The sequence below is a fragment of the Chaetodon trifascialis genome, chromosome 10 (genome assembly GCF_039877785.1).
Source record: "Chaetodon trifascialis isolate fChaTrf1 chromosome 10, fChaTrf1.hap1, whole genome shotgun sequence".
Classification (NCBI taxonomy): domain Eukaryota; kingdom Metazoa; phylum Chordata; class Actinopteri; order Chaetodontiformes; family Chaetodontidae; genus Chaetodon; species Chaetodon trifascialis.
The window spans coordinates 8,023,860-8,039,741 of record NC_092065.1 but is presented as its reverse complement, the minus strand read 5'-3'; the positions used below and the strand labels follow the sequence as shown (position 1 = coordinate 8,039,741).

The 15,882-nt window shown below is 42.0% G+C and overlaps 2 protein-coding genes across 5 annotated transcripts; one reads left to right on the top strand and one right to left on the bottom strand.

Annotated features, from left to right (window-relative positions):
- Positions 1-36: 36 nt before the first annotated feature.
- On the top strand, positions 37-4,458 carry tnnt2d (troponin T2d, cardiac). The gene is made up of 11 exons (XM_070971517.1): positions 37-102; positions 973-1,026; positions 1,125-1,146; positions 1,229-1,286; positions 1,396-1,512; positions 1,590-1,667; positions 1,780-1,890; positions 2,969-3,081; positions 3,167-3,257; positions 3,534-3,571; positions 4,267-4,458. Exons 2-11 carry the CDS (start codon positions 990-992, stop codon positions 4,310-4,312), a joined length of 711 nt encoding a protein of 236 aa, XP_070827618.1. The 5' UTR covers positions 37-102; positions 973-989; the 3' UTR covers positions 4,313-4,458.
- Positions 4,459-4,822: 364 nt separating this feature from the next.
- Positions 4,823-14,042, bottom strand: dnm1l (dynamin 1-like). 4 transcript variants are annotated; one of them, XM_070971512.1, is made up of 20 exons: positions 13,810-14,026; positions 12,064-12,208; positions 11,237-11,266; positions 10,496-10,542; positions 10,089-10,160; positions 9,862-9,948; positions 9,595-9,757; positions 9,329-9,449; positions 8,830-8,961; positions 8,452-8,658; positions 8,212-8,332; positions 7,970-8,125; positions 7,775-7,864; positions 7,586-7,678; positions 7,281-7,334; positions 7,017-7,088; positions 6,294-6,470; positions 5,825-5,934; positions 5,540-5,699; positions 4,823-5,257 (listed from the first exon to the last, which is right to left on the bottom strand). In XM_070971512.1, exons 1-20 carry the CDS (start codon positions 13,909-13,911, stop codon positions 5,201-5,203), a joined length of 2,196 nt encoding a protein of 731 aa, XP_070827613.1. In that variant the 5' UTR covers positions 13,912-14,026; the 3' UTR covers positions 4,823-5,200. The 4 variants fall into 4 exon arrangements, with proteins under 4 accessions (XP_070827613.1, XP_070827615.1, XP_070827614.1 ...); XM_070971514.1 differs by lacking the exon at positions 7,017-7,088; XM_070971513.1 differs by lacking the exon at positions 11,237-11,266.
- Between the last annotated feature and the right edge of the window lie 1,840 nt (positions 14,043-15,882).

The following is a 15,882-nucleotide window of genomic DNA, read 5'->3' as shown; positions in this document are numbered from 1 at the left end:
AAGAAGGGATGGACTATGTATCCTTGATGCTCAACCTGTTGGTGAACTTCAAGGAGCTGAAGTCTGTCGCTCGTCTCTGAGCTCCCTCTGTCTGGGTCACAGGTAAGAACTCTCTTATGTCGGTACTGAAACTTTAAAGCCTTGGTTAGTCATAAATCTTGAAATTAACTGCTGCCTGTAAGATATTTCCAGATACCTGAGTGAGAGAGTTTTTTAATAGTGTTCACTGCCTGATCTTCACAGCCCTGTTTCAGTCTTTTTTCTCACGAGAACAAACTTCCCCACGTTCTCACCTCATGTGACTGAGCTGCTTCCATAACATCTCACACAGCAGTTGAGATGACTCCTTCCTCACCTGTTAATGCAGATAACATCAAACGTGACATAAAATGCATAAAATGTTTCTTGATTAGTAATCCTAGAGTGGAAGTAACTATCCAACACCAAATGCACTTGACTCTGTGTAGATTAATAACCTGAAGTGGAAGAAAGTGAGTAACTTTACTTAAACATCATACTTCACTACTTTTCATTTTGTGTTACTGAAATATTAGACTTTTAATTTCACTTGTACCTTCCAGTTGTAGACACTACAAGTAACAACCCTTCAGATTATGACTTTACATGCAAAATACTGTATATGAGTTTATATTTCATTGTAAACATGAGAACTTTTCTTTTGGAACCCTGAAAACATCTTGCAGATTATATTGAGTTCTTTTAATTAGCCATTTTAAATGCTGGACTTCTCTTTGGAGGCTAACAGAGTGCTGTGTTGTGACAGTGCTGCTGTGCTCCAGTCAAAGTGCAGAATAATTTTTCCAGTGCTGCCACAGTGACCACAGATATGTGGGTCATTAATGAGACTCATTGTAAACTGTGTAAACTGTTGCCATCATGTGCGGCTGAGCTGTTTAATGATCGGATATATTTGCCGGTCTATAAATAGACTAATAGGGATCCATTTTGCAGAGCTCATCCATAACAAAATGTCTGACACAGAAGAAGTCATAGACGAAGAAACAGGTGAGGTTTTTCTTTTTTCTTTTAAATGTATACTATATATATACTACTTACTTATCAGTTTATTCATAACGGCTGCTGTTTTCTTTTCCTCACCCCAGATGAGTCAAAGCCAAAGCCAAAGTAAGTGTCTCAGCTCCTCTTTGATTAAGCAATTGAAACACCAGTGGCAGATTTTATAATAACAAACTGTTCACTTCCACAGGTTCATGACAAATATTTCCGCTCCAAAGATCCCTGATGGTGAAAAAGTGGATTTTGATGTGAGTCTACCTTATAAAATGCCTCTCTCGATGCAAACATCCATTTGGATCAGATTTGGCAAACAGCAGATGCCGTCTGTCTGACCCAGATTTGTTTTTCTGACCGCAGGACATCCACAGGAAGCGTCAGGAGAAGGATCTGTCTGAGCTGCAGTCTCTGATCGAGGCTCACTTCATCCAGAGGAAGAAAGAGGAGGAGGAGCTCATCGCCCTTGTCAACAGAATTGTGAGTGTGTTGATCAAAGACGATTCGTGTTGTTTCTGTTTGGCCCCAATCACCATGACTGGGTAAATCTCTTGTAGGAGAAACGTCGTGCTGAGAGAGCAGAGCAGCAAAGGGTCCGGGCAGAGAGAGAGAAGGAGAGGCAGGCCAGACTGGCGGTAATGTCCGGGTGTACATTTACTCATACCCCCCACTGCATGCATGCATCATACCAGATGAACATGAAGACATCGGTTTCTCCTCTAAATCACTGACCTGTGCTGCATGCAGGAGGAGAAAGAGCGGAAGGAGCAGGAGGAGCAGCGCAAGAAGTACGATGAGGACGCCAAGAAGAAGAAGGCCCTCTCAAACATGACCCAGCAGTACAGTGCTGGACAAAAGGTCATTCAACTTCTCATGGCTTGTAGCGTTTCAATGTGAAGCATAATGAACATGGATGGAAAAAGTACTTGAAAATCCCACAAGTAGCCGATGAAGTATGAACGCACACCAACCCTTCTCCAGTTCAGCGAGGCCCCGAAAGGTGGTGACTATCTTTCAGATTGCCTTTAAAAGGAAAACTTCAATGTGATCTTCCCTGAATGTCCCTTATCAGCATCACAGTGAGCTAATCTGACAATCTTGCCTTTCCAAAAGTATTTGAGTACAAACACATTAAAAATGGGGACAGGTGTAGAAATTACTGCTGTTAGAATTTACAAAACTAAGTTTCTGCAGTCATGCTAGCAACTCCATGAGGTTGCTTTGAGCTAAATGCTAGCATTATCATATTAACATGCTCATAATGATCACGCTAACATTCGAAAATTAGCACTGAACACAAAGTAACGGTGAGCCTGGATAGGCTGTCATAAACCAAAGCGACATATTGGAAAAACAGAAATTTGATGTTCGTGAACCTGCTGTTCATACTACATGAACGGTCAGGGGATCGAAGTGTTTACCCATCATCCTCTGGGGACCATGAATGTGAGTACCAAAATTTCATGGAAATCAATATAAACTAAAAATGCCAACTCATGGGTTTGGTAAGAAGATCATCAAAGTCATTGAAATACACCTTTTGGGAAATCTGGTGGGAGTTCATCAAATGAATGTTCAGAAAAAAAATTTCAGGGGACCATCAAAGCAAGTTTAGCCTCAGGGGATCAAGCAAATTCCATGGCAATCCGTGTGATAGGATTGACGAAGGTCAACCTCATGGTGGTGCTGAAAGAAAAATGAGGGGATCTCCAAATTCAGTAGGATTCATCCTCTGGGGACCATAAACGTTTGTACCAAATTTAGGATCCATCCATCCTGTAGTTTTCAAGATGGCCGAAAAAAGGCCGTGTGTTAAGGAAAAGTTGCTCTGCTGTACCTACATGAGTTATTATTATTTTCCATTTCTGTCCTTCAATTTATACCTGATTGTTTCAGTCACATTCACGTCTGTATCTTCTTTATTTGACCGACGCAGGGTGAGAGCCGAAGAGGAGGCAAGAAACAAACAGAGAGGGAGAAGAAGAAGAAGATCCTGGCCGACCGCAGGAAGCCTCTCAACATCGATCACCTGAATGAGGAAAAACTCAAGTATGACAAAGCTGTGCAGGGTTTCATGAGCGTGTGAGCGTCGTCTCAAAGACTGCGTGGTGACCTGTGCTTGTTCTATGCTCAGGGAGAAAGCCAACGAGCTGTGGCAGTGGCTGATGGGGCTGGAGGCCGAGAAGTTTGATCTCGGCGAGAAACTCAAAAGACAGAAGTACGACGTAAGTCATCCGACACACAGGTGGAAGTTCAATATTCTTAAAAAAACACAAGTGGGAGATCTCTCTAAACTGAGGTGGAAACCATACGATTTCTCAGTTACACCTTTTAATGCTCTTCCATTTGTTGAGGGGAAATCCAAGGTCACCAGCAAATGATATGTTGGGTCTACGGAGGGTTTCACAGTTCCTAGGGTCCTGTTAGCACCCTCTGCTGGACATGTGAGGTGTCACATGTGTGGTCTTAAAAATGCTCAGCAAAGGTTTGTGTCCTTGCAGATTAACCAGCTTCTCAGCCGAGTCCAGGACCACCAGAGGTGAGTAGACAAAGCCGAGCAGATTTGCTGTTCATTATCAGTAAGACTAGATGCCCCATTTTAATTCCCTTCTTAGATTCACTGAAAGTCACTGATACCTTTTTACTTTTCCAAGGTTATGCCTTGACATGGGTATATCAGAGCACTCTTACTTGATTACTTTATTTCAATTCTTTACAATCCTCTCATAAAAACTCTCAAATGTGCTCTTAAGTTTGTGTTTATGGCACATCTGGAAATTCATATGAGTGCTCTGGAACATGACTGTGACACAGCATAATGCAGTCTGACCCTCAGAAGTTGAGTTACTATCTGACTTCATACTTCTGACAAATATCTGAATGAACAAAACATTAATGGAAAGAAACTGCGTTTTTTATTTGCATCGTCATTTGGGACACAAATCCTGAAATGTATTCTTACAATTTTGATTCAAGCTAAACTTGCTGCATATTATCTGAGACAGATAATATGCTGAAATCTCCAGCAATGTTATGTTGTGCACCATCGTAACGCCAAAAGAAACCTCACACATTTGCAGTAAAATCCTTTGCATTTGGGGACATTGCAAATTTTATTATTTCTGTCACCTTGTCTTGAGGGATTAAAACACATCCTGTGCATTTAGGTGGCGTTTCTGCTCTTTTTCCTCATCAATCGAAAGACCTCCACTCACTGTCTGCTGTGCTTTTCAGCGCCAAAGGTCGTGGCAAGGGCAAGATGGGTGGCCGGCTGAGGTAAAGGAGCAGCCAGACGGCGACGAGGCAGACCGAGCCAGCAGCGATTGGCCCGCGTGTCTGTTATGTGTGTATTCATTGTTCTGTTGTGTTGGGTTCCATGTCAATCATCATGATATCAAAACAATAAATAAGCCATTAAATCCACTCTGCTGCCTCCCTGCAAACTATGCTGGTTGTCTGTTTCTGTGTTATTTAGTCAAACATAGAGTACACAACACGTTTATACAAAAACTCAAGCTGCTGTCATTCAGCAACAGCACACTGAATGTAGTGGAAACTAAAAATTTAAGAGATGTTGTTGAATAAGGACATGTAAACAGAGACAAATATGGGTCTGATGGAGAGGCGTTCAGTGTTTACAGAAAAATAATGCTATTATTAACAGGAAAAGAATAGTGTGTAAAAATGGTGAGTTTTTCCCAATAAAAACATCGATTTCTTCTGAACAATTAGCACATTTTGTCATCATCGAATAAAGAACTGACATGATCGAGAGCCTCCACATGTGGCATGGGTTTGTTATTACTAGCTTTAATTCAAATCTACATTAAGAACAGACATTCTTCAGCAAGGCTCCACATAGTGGTGATGCATAACATTATCTATTTATCGTTTTAATTACATAAGAAAATATAATGATCTAGGGCAGAAGCGTGTGGTGCCGATGGACATGGACTGATATGTATTTGCCCTTCATTAAATCCAAGTCCTTACTGTACATTAAAACTATGTTTCCATAAACATGTCCACACCAGTGCATTTTTAAGTCGTTCGTCTCTGCAGTCTGAGGTGCTTGGAGAGAGTCAGCAGGGGTTTCGGGGGGTTTGGTGGTCGGACAGGATGAGGGGTCCACGTGGGATGAAGAGAGCCTGCTGAAGAGGGGCCGCCCTCACCACAAATGGGTTTCTCTGATCTCTGCTATCACCTGACTGGCTTTCTGCAATGCCTGGGTGTGAGAAAAGTGAGAGGAAGTTGTGTCAATTCAACAACTCTTAGGTTTAAACCCTTAACACATACTTTTTGGATGTCTTTGTGCTGTTTGCAATTAAGTATGTCAGAAAGGATTAGCGTAAAATGGGGAAATCAGTCAGGGAAGACGACCTTTATCTGGATTTACTTCTGTACAAAAAGTAAATGCCTGCTTTAAAAAGATGTCTGGTGAGCAGTGTTTAACTGACACTCAATCTTGTTTTTCACAATCCATAGAGACACTTGATCATTCTGTTACCTTGAGCATGTCAGCAGCCTCAGTGCGTCTCTGAGCCATGTCCTCGGACTCTGTCAGCAGGTCGTTCAGCAGGGCCGTCTTGTATAACTGACCCACCAGCTCGCTCTGCAGGCAGTCCTTCACATGGTTCACCAGGAAGTGCATGACCGCCTTCGGTACACTGAGGCCAAACAACAGCAGATGGAGGACAGAGGAGCAGAGAGGACAGTAAAGCACGTAAGAAGATTGTGTCGAAATCTGAAAAATGACACTGATGAGGGACGAAACTGTGCAGAGTATGCAAACCTGTCCTGGATGTTTTTCCGAACAATAAGAAAATATGACTTGATGAGTCTCTCGATGACCTCACAGTCCCTCTGCTCCCGAGCAGACAGCTTCCTGGATACTGGAACAGGCTGGCAGTGAAGAGGGATTAAATATGCTCATTAAGACGCAGCTTGGAAAATGCATACAACGTACATAACAACAGTAAAAGCAAGAAAAAACACTTATGTTGTTGTGTACTTGAAGATGTAAGAGGTATCACAGCAACTTTCCCTGAAGACTTTTTCACACATTCTCCATTAACATACTGGCAAATACTGCTGTAGTGAAATCTTTAACTCTTTTTAACTGTTCTGAAACTGTTCTCTTCTGCAAAACAGAAAGTGGATATTCTTGAAATTATGTTTTGTTTTGCAGATGTTAGGACATCATCACCTGACTGACATAATGAGCCACGGACGTCTCTACTGTTTAACTGCAGTGCACCCACCACATCTAGCAGGTTGACAGCGTGGCCCTTCTGTGGGCTCGAAGGGTAGGGGGATTGTTGCATGGCCCTGTCCCCGGCTGCACCGTCCTCCCCCCGCTTCAACATGCCCCTCCAGTTCCCCATCCCACCGTCATTCTGCTCGCTGACAGAGCCGCTCTGAGAACCAGCAGCTGCTGCCTGCAGGGAGGAGAGAGACAGGGGGTGAAGAGGTGTCCGCCATCATATTTGAGGGTATACACTAAAGCACGCATGAGGGCTGGGAATGTGTCATGTTCACAAGGAATCAGCGACAAGTTCAATCATCAAAAATATTTTATTAACTTTCAAAATGCAGTTAAATCACATGCCAAACGCCTTCTCTGACTTCACTCCAAAGAAGTTCATCCAGAAAGTGCTAAAGTTACAAAAACACACACACTAAAATAGAAGATTTTGTCCATATCACCAACGCCAACCAAAGCCAATACAGTTTTACTCATTTAGCACATGCTAAATGAGTCTGGAGATGCTTCCTCTGTCAGAGCAACCAGCATGCAGAAAAAAGGGTTATTTGAACAGCACAGAGTGGAAGTCAGTTCAGTTTTGAGGGGTAAGAACTGCCCCCTCACCACACTGCATTTGAAGACACAATAACCTCCTGCAGTGGTCTTAGAGTAATAGAGAGAGGGCTGGGGGGGTGGGCAGAGGTCAAATGTGGGCACGCAGTGACTGAACAGGACACACCTTGGCGACCTCGCCCTCGAAGGAAGGAAGCTCAGTGGGAGAGAGAGACTGCCCACCTGGGCCTTTAAGGGACTGGAGAAAGACAAGATCAGGAACAAAAGAGTGGACAGAAATCTGAGGGGAGCTACAGGTGGAAGAGTGAGCTTTGATAATAACGGCTTTAGATTTAATACAGAAGAATTCTGAAGGTAGTTCATTCTTTAGTGACAGTCGACCGGCTTCTTGTGTGTAAGAGTGAAAGAAGAGAAGAGAATCTGACTGTACCTTGTCTCTGGGGACAGCAGCAGGGAGGTCTCTCATTCTGTTGCGTCTCTGTTCCTATAAAACAGAAAAAACAACGATAACAAATCGAGGAAATGAACAAATGACACTCTTTCATTAAGTTCCTCTGTTTCTTGAACTTTTGACTTTTTTTTGCTGTGCGAGTGCTGAGTGACGTGATGACACGATCAGAGCTCAGAAAGCACATATTTGCTCAGTTATCATCATCAGAGATTTCCATTAATGCTGCATTTAATGAATGCATTGTGTACAGTCCACTTTCATTCAAGTGGCTGCTCATCTCTTACCTCGATGTTATTGTTCATAAGGCCGCAGGCGTCAGCGAAGTCGGGGTGTTTGGTGTTGATGTAGGCCAGCTCAATGGCAACCAGGTTGTGAACCTGAAGAGAAATTCAGAAAATTGATGCATCAGACTAGAGAGTGAATGAAGTTGGCATAAAACTGCTGGGTGGTGTCTGAAGTGAGCAGGTCCTGACCATTTCATTGGTGACGGGGAGTCTTTTTCTGAGTAACGAGGTGACCACTTCCACGATGGCATCATGGAGCTTTGGAAACCTCAGCAACTCCTGCAGACAGTAACAATAATCACTATTAGAATAATACATACGTATATGTACTGCGTACTGTACTTGTGTGCTTTGGTTTTTAATATGCGTGAGTGTGTCTCTCACCTGTGTGCTGTAGTTGCTGCAGTGCTGGATGATCCTCTGCATCTCCTCGTGAACCAACTCCACGCAGCGCAGACTGGGCTCCTCCGGACGCTTGACCTGCCGCTTCACCAGCAACTCAAAGGACACTTCAGGCACGAACAAAGCAGGCCTTGGGCCCTGTTAAATACAATTAAAGCACCTGTTTGTCAAACGGTGTCATCATTAAACAGAGACTACAACCTGAAGAGGAAGCAGAAACCCACTGTTGCATTTCTGATGGCTGTGAGCACATCGATGGTCGTCAGGCCACCCAGAGGATCTACTGACTCCAACGTGCGACCAAACGTTTCATGAAATATGTAACAGATTCTCGCTCCACCACATCTGGAAAAAGGAGGAAAGCAAGCTACATTAAACATACAGGCAATTTTCCTTTAACAGGTTGACATAGCACCCCTCAGTGGTGAATGAAGGTACGTGCAGGTCAGAGCTGTGTAACTCACAGTTCAGCTGTCTCGATGTACTTGGCCGTGCCCTCGATGGTGCGGCAGTACTCTGCAGCAAACTTGGTGATGAGCTGCAGTAACGTGGCGCTCTTGTCGTCGACAGGTTCACCGTAACTGTTGAGTAAAGACTGGTACTGCGCTGCCAACACGTTGATCCTTGTCTTCAGCTCAGGAAGACAGTCTCTGATGTGGTGCATCAGTAACCTACGGTAAGATTAAAGAAAGTCACTGGCACTGTTCCACTTCATCAGAGAGGGAGTAAACGTCACACGCACAAGATCAAGAAATGAATCAAACTTACCTTTCTCAAATTAAAAAACAGTGACTCAATAAATATGTAAAAATCAAAGTATTATATGAATTTAAACTCCATACCTGTTTAATGTTCTGGCCAGATATTTGGTTCCATTTCTGTTTGCAAGGGAGGGGTACTTCTTTTGTAAGAAGGCATATTCATCACGAATAGCATCTGCCACCAACTTCTTTTGATTGATGTCCAACTGACTCCTACGAAAATGCACAAAATCATTCAGTAAGTCAATTAAATGTTGTCTTATTTGCCACCTTTGCTACCCTCAGGGTTTGTACATGTTTTTAACAAGAAAATTCAAGCACTTTAAAGGTACCTAAACCAAAAACTTCCATACTCTCAAAGCCTCTGTCATCACATCTACATTCTTCTGCAACTGTGAAAAATAAAGTTTACAGAATCAGGATACTGAATGCATGGTTCACTTGGATCCCATTTTTATTTTTATTTTTATTTGAGCAGCATTTATGTATTTTCAATAGTCCTGTATTGTTTTTGTCTGTGTGTTTCGGTGAAGCTAAAAACAATCTGTCTCACTAACGTGGCAGAGAAGTGCAGCGTTACCTGTTAACCACTCCAATAATGCCCAGTTTGACAGGAATGACCCTGCCCATCAGTACATCCATGGCATCTGTACCAGCATCCATCAGATCCAGCTTGGTCACCACTGCTAGTGTCCTCCTGCCTGAAGACAAAGACAAAGACAGCTGGCTATAAAAAACAGCACTGAAGCAAGAAATACAAAGAGTGCATGACTAAGAAAATGAAAATAAGGGCATATGTTGATGACACATTCGAGGTATAAAACAGAAGTGGGGAAACTCATTTACCATCAGTGTCAACCTCGCGGGCCACTTTAAGCGCCTCTGAGGTGGCCATGTCTGTATTGGCGGCAGTCACAGCCAGGATGATGGAGTTGGGGTTGGAGATGTACTTGAAGATCAACTCTCTGATCTGGATCTCTATGTCTTTGGGCTGGTCTCCCACTGGCACCTGTTTTAGCATATAAACCATGAAACTCATCTACAGCATCATTTTCAGTTCACAGATCACACAGATTTGGACTTTTGGGAAAGTAAAAGGGAAACCTATCTCACCTTTGTAATGCCAGGAAGGTCCACCAATGTGAGGTTCACAACATGCGGTGAGAAGATTTTCAGGTGAATGGGGTCATCACTGATTCCCTAGAAGAAAAAAAAAAGCTTACTCTGACAGGCTGACGTTGTCTGAGAGGCTGACTCAGACGTGGCATCAAGAATATCCAGTTTCCATGAATATCATTTATTGTTTGGCAACTGTTGACGCTCCCTCTTAATTAGCATACCTTGTTATTGCCAGAAATTCGTTCTGTTTCTGCTTCAATTTCTTGCCTGATCTCCTCAAAGTCTGTGTAGATCTGAAAGGCAAAGACTCCATTATGCTACCAACAAACAGAAACAAGCCAGCAAACACGTAGTAACAACAATAACATATAACTGTATACAGGGATTTTTTTTCCTTTCGACTTCCTGTTTACTCTCATAAGGCTATCAGCACATCATAATGGATGGAGCTCAAAGGACATGATTCAACCCTGGAGGACATGAACCCTGCAGCCATATAAATATTTTTAATTGTGAGGGTGTGTGCATGATCTCATTACAGGTTGCAGGTGTTTCTATATGCAGGACAGCTGGATTGTTCTCTGACAAACAAGACTGAGAAGACAAAAGAAGAAGGTGACAACTCTACCTTGTTTTTGGTGTGTAGGAATTTGCCCCATTCCTCTCCGTCGATGCCTGCAGAGATAAACAGTGGAGGACAGATGTTTCAGTTACTGATGTGACAGATGTGGCCTTAAGATCAGTGTTACTATTATTACTATTGTTGTGTCTCATGGGAGGATTTCTCTGAAGGCAAAGATGGGATGGAAAAACGCCTCTGAGCAGTGATCCACAACTGAAGCTTCAAAAAAAAAACATACACACAGTGGAACGACTGTTGTTTTCACACAACAGCCATGGAAGCAAATAAAGGCCTAAAGCTAAAAAAAAGCATGTGCATTTTGGGAAGCAGACTTCTTTAAAAAAACTAAATATTTCAGCGGTGATAATCAACATTGCAGCAACAACAAGGAAACAGAATTACAAGGGTGCAGTCTGTTAGTCATCTTAGAGGAAGCTGGTATTTGAGGACATTATAGGTGAGCTTTGAGGAAGTCAGCTAATGACTTTTAAAAGATAAAACTAATAACAAGATGGTTTTGTTCAACAGGGATTTGTTAATTTTCTTTGTCTAACTTCAAATGATAGATACCAGCCTATACAGAGGGGAGGGCTTGAGCTGCATATGGTGAAGCCATGTGATTTGGCAGCTTTGGAAAAGCCACACAAACACAAGGCAGGATGGGGCAGAATGGGCAAAAAAAAAAAAAAACAGGGGAAGTTATGTAATAAATAGACACAATAAGGGAAAGAACAAGGAAAAGGAGACCTCTGTAAAGGCGTCCATTTTTCTTGGATTCTGTGGTTAGGGAGAGATGACAGGAGACAAAAGGGTTAGCCCGGCTATCTGCAGCTCCTGCACGACACTCTGCTGCAATGCAGAGTCACGCTGAGGCCATCGCCAGAGGACAGCACTGAATAAATGCAGGATCTTGGCACATTTTCCCTCCTGTTCCTTTCACTTTTCAAGTGGGTGGTGTCTGTGCTGGCTCTGTGTTATAATCTGCTATTCCTCTCTAAGTATAAAAACATTCTATAGTTGAATAGGGAATCATTACAGCACGCTAGCAGAGAAGTCTCATGACCATAGAAAGTGTCAGACTTAATATACTTTGTACCGCACACTAGCTAATCTGTTTAATGCTACATTACCTGATACGATTTCACCAAAAACACTAAATTATATAAAATGCATATTAGTGCAAGACTGATAAATTGGCCAGGTCGATATATTGGCCAATATCAGCTGATTGCCACAGTCTTACCCTTACATAGTTTGTCTAAGAGACAGCACTGGCAAGTTATTTTTCAACTATGTCCTGCTCAGTATGTAATTAAATATGCATCACAATTGTAAAAAGATGATGAAATTACTATCCATTTAGATTTACAGTTATCAGATTGTTTTGAACTCCCAAGTATCAACATCACTGGCTCAAAAGTCCAGTACCATTCAGGCTATCAGGCATATACAATACATTATGTGCAGAAGATACTGTAAGAGGAAATACTGGAGAACAAATAGTTTAGGTCGTAGAAGATTACTTTGCAAAACTTCCACAGATACAGAAGTAATAGAGGTGACGGTGACGTTACCATTCTCTTCACTGGTTTTCCTGCGGTCCTCTGGGTCGATGTGAACGAGCTGCAGGATGAGGGGCCGGCGTGTGACGATGCCAGTGCCACGTGGCAGGATGTCCCTGCCAACCAGGCTCTCTAAAACAGAACTCTTCCCACTGCTCTGTAGACAATAACAACAACAACATCATAAACAAAACCACAAGAGGGAAGACTGACGTATGAATGGCTCATTACACAGAGAAATCAGTCTCATTGTGTAGATACAGACAACACACACTGCCCTTGAGGTTGACTGTATCTGACACTACTTCTCTGTGTGTTACTTCAAAGCTAACAGCTGCTTATCTCTGCAAGACATTTTCCAGGGTCCCAGAAACCATTTAAGGAACTCAGGAACTTTCACTGCATTTCAACCAGAGGAGCCTGGATTGGATTTAGTTCTGAGTCTGAAATGTTCCTGCTCAGGGGGTCGTATTTTCAGATGGTGCTGAACATCACTCACTGGTCAAACGCAAATCTAGTGGCTGCTCCAGCCCATTCAAACAAGCTCTGGGTGCCACTAGGAAGACATGTCTGGTTTATTGACATGTGTGGTAGAGTAACCCCTAATGAGATCAGGTGAACTTAAATACGTCACGATGCTCACTTGGCTAGTAGATTCCTCTTTAGTGGACTGGTGCTGATTTCCACAGTAGGAGATGAGGACTAAAGGTAATCAGTTACTTCCTTAGTAGCACTAACCCTAATGCTGTTTTGGCTGACACAGGTAAGCCTATTTATAGACCTGACACAGGATAACCAGTTATTAATACTTAGCATGAGATCTCTGTTGCAGCTGTCCATAACTGAAGCTCTTTTTGTCGATGTGGAGCACTTAAAAGGACAAACATAACAAATCAGGCATTTAAAACACCCTCTGGCTTGCCTTGTCTCACTGTAACACCCTCAGACGCCTGCCAAAAGGTCTGAGACAGTCACATCCTATTAGCTGACAGCAGCGAAAGTGAACATGTTAGACCAAACTTGCCACTGTAAACCAATTAGTCTTTAACGTGTACACAAGGAAGTTAGGTGGACAGAGTGAAACTATTAGCAAGGAAAGGTCTTGATTCAACTTTATGGTCCTAAGTAGTTTGTTGTGCTATTGTGTCATGCTCAGGAAGTGTTCATACTATTTTATTGAACACCCTTATATTAATGAGGTACACTACATATCATTACTAATATATCAAAAACTAATTTCTACAAACACTGAACATTGCAAACTTTATGAAGGTAAGACTTATTGAAGGGCTGATCGGTTGCATTAGACAGCATTAGTCTTAGCAAGGTGTACCTAATAAACTGGCAACTGAGTGCATCTTCTTTTCGTGTGTGTGTGAATGGAAAATATGTTTACAAACACAAAATAGCGAGTCGTGTTTTCACTTAGGACAGATGATTAATCCTTAGCGAGTTAAAGACAAACAGAATTTGATTTTATTTCTCGGACAGTGACTGCAAGTTGTCCACCTGTCAGCCAAAACATTGCTAAGTTTAGTTCATGAGTGGGATCACATGCAGCTAATGCTAAGGTATTTGCTAAGTTAGTTACCCTAGATTTATGTAAAAAGGCCACGCTTATTTAAGTCAACCTACACAGTTTTGTCTCGTATACCTAACGTTACGTGGAACTGAAAGCGATAGAAATCAGTAGCCAACACAAAAAATTGGCGCAGGCTAACAAACTTGCTAGCCTTTAAGCAAAGTGACGTTTCTCACCTGAGTTCCCACAACAACTATCTGCGGCAGCTGAATTATGTCTGCTCCGACCGTGTTAAACACATCTTGCAGTTTGTTTATGACAGGTATAAGGGCCTCCATGAGCTCCGATACGACTCCCGACCTGTCAAACAGCCAACTTTCTTTACCCTGCCGCACACGGGTACAAAGTCATTCAACGTCCCCCAGCTAAAGCTACTGGCGTCTGTTAGGATCGGCCAACAACTGCGCACAGTTTCTCTGAGTTGAATCATGGGAGTTTGAGTTCAGTAGAGTCCCACCAACCCCTCAGCGTTCTGGGTTTGACTGTCGATGAACTACATTTCCTAGAGGCGACACCGGCGTACTCATGTTGAACCAATGAAGAGAAAGATTATTATTTTTCCTCTGCGCAACAGTAACTAGGGCGAGTACCAAAATATTTATGGGCGAGCTCCACGACGGGATACATACCAGTATTACCTGTTATTTTAATGGACATGTATTGGAAATTTACAGTACAAGTACAAGAAAACAATATACCATAATGCCATAAAATGTCCATAAAAGATTAAATGGGCCAACATGTACGACACAGATATTAACAGAGGGAAAATCAATCTAATCTCTGTTTTATCTTTTTTTTTTAAATTTATCATACAAAATTGAGAGTTGCATTTACTATCTACAACCAATATAGGCAATAAATATTGCACATTACAGTGTAAAAGGAGCATGCAACTGTAAGTAGTTTAAAGGTATGAGGTAACAGATAAGTTTCATCCGCTAGTCAACAGTGTAGTGAGTCGCCATCAACAGAATGTGCTGAACGTTGGTGCTCTTATGTTCTTATAAATATAATAAATGAAATACTATATTATAGTATTTCTTCAACATTGCAGTACTGCAGTGAACTTTGCCTTGGTGTTAATTTAAAAAATGACAGAGTATATTACAAAAATACAAATCTTGTGCCTAGTAAAATTAGGGATAATGAAACCTCAAGTACATACTGTAATCAGCTCAGTTTGTGCTGATGAAGATTTAACCATAAATGTTCAAAAAATGTCACTGGTAGTGTAGTGTAAATTCATATTTCAACAAGATGTAGTCCAAACAACAGCTAAACAAGCTAACATATGAGGGTCACAGAGTTTTGTTGACATTGCTCCCCATTTGACAACCATAAGCAAAACTCTCCTGACTACTATTGTTTCTACCTTCAGTTGTGTTTTGAGACCCACAATGGCAAAACCTACACAAAGGAAACCAGAAACTATACAAAAGGTGTGAAGTAGTGCTGAACTGACACATAGGTATCCCTGTGCCAAATTCAGTATGACTGTTTTATGTTTCCAAACAGTAAACTTAACACATCCCACTATCAAAGAAGGTAATAATACTGACAAAATATTCCCTTTCATTAATTCAACAGTAAGTGGAAAAACTACTACAATTGTGTACAAGTCCATGAGCACACACAGGAGGTAGCTTGAACAAAATATAATTTATCTGAATTTAGACCTAATCTAAGTAAACTGGTCACTGTCATGCTGTACCCGAATGCCAGATCTCAATGTCACTGTTCAAATTTCACAGCATTTGAACTAAGTGGCTTCCTGTTACCTAATCAATATAACCGTATTGTTTCCCCTTAAGACAATTCTGAGTCAGAGATCATTTGACTTTGCATCTTAAGATGCAGTGCAGTCTGTGTATGTGGTGACCATGTTTCCTCTACACTGTGTCACTGCTCTATAGTGTTGTTTTGATGCACCATGAAATCTGTTTTCAGTCTGCTTGGTGTGTCCACCAAAGGTAAACATTCTCTCTATGTCTAACATGTTATCAAAGATACCTGCTCCAAAACCTCCATGAAAGTGTCTCTTGTGTCTGCTGTGGGGCTCCTTGCAGAATCTAGAATGTTTATCAAAGTGTCTTCAGTGGCGGGCACGTCTATTCTAGCTATAGACGTCAAAGTCCTTTAAGATGTCATCAAAGTTGAAGCTGAAAGGTTGGTGAGCACCCTGCCTATGTCTGCCATGTGTCTCCCTAGTGGAGTATGCAGAGGAGTCACCAAACTGGTCATAATCC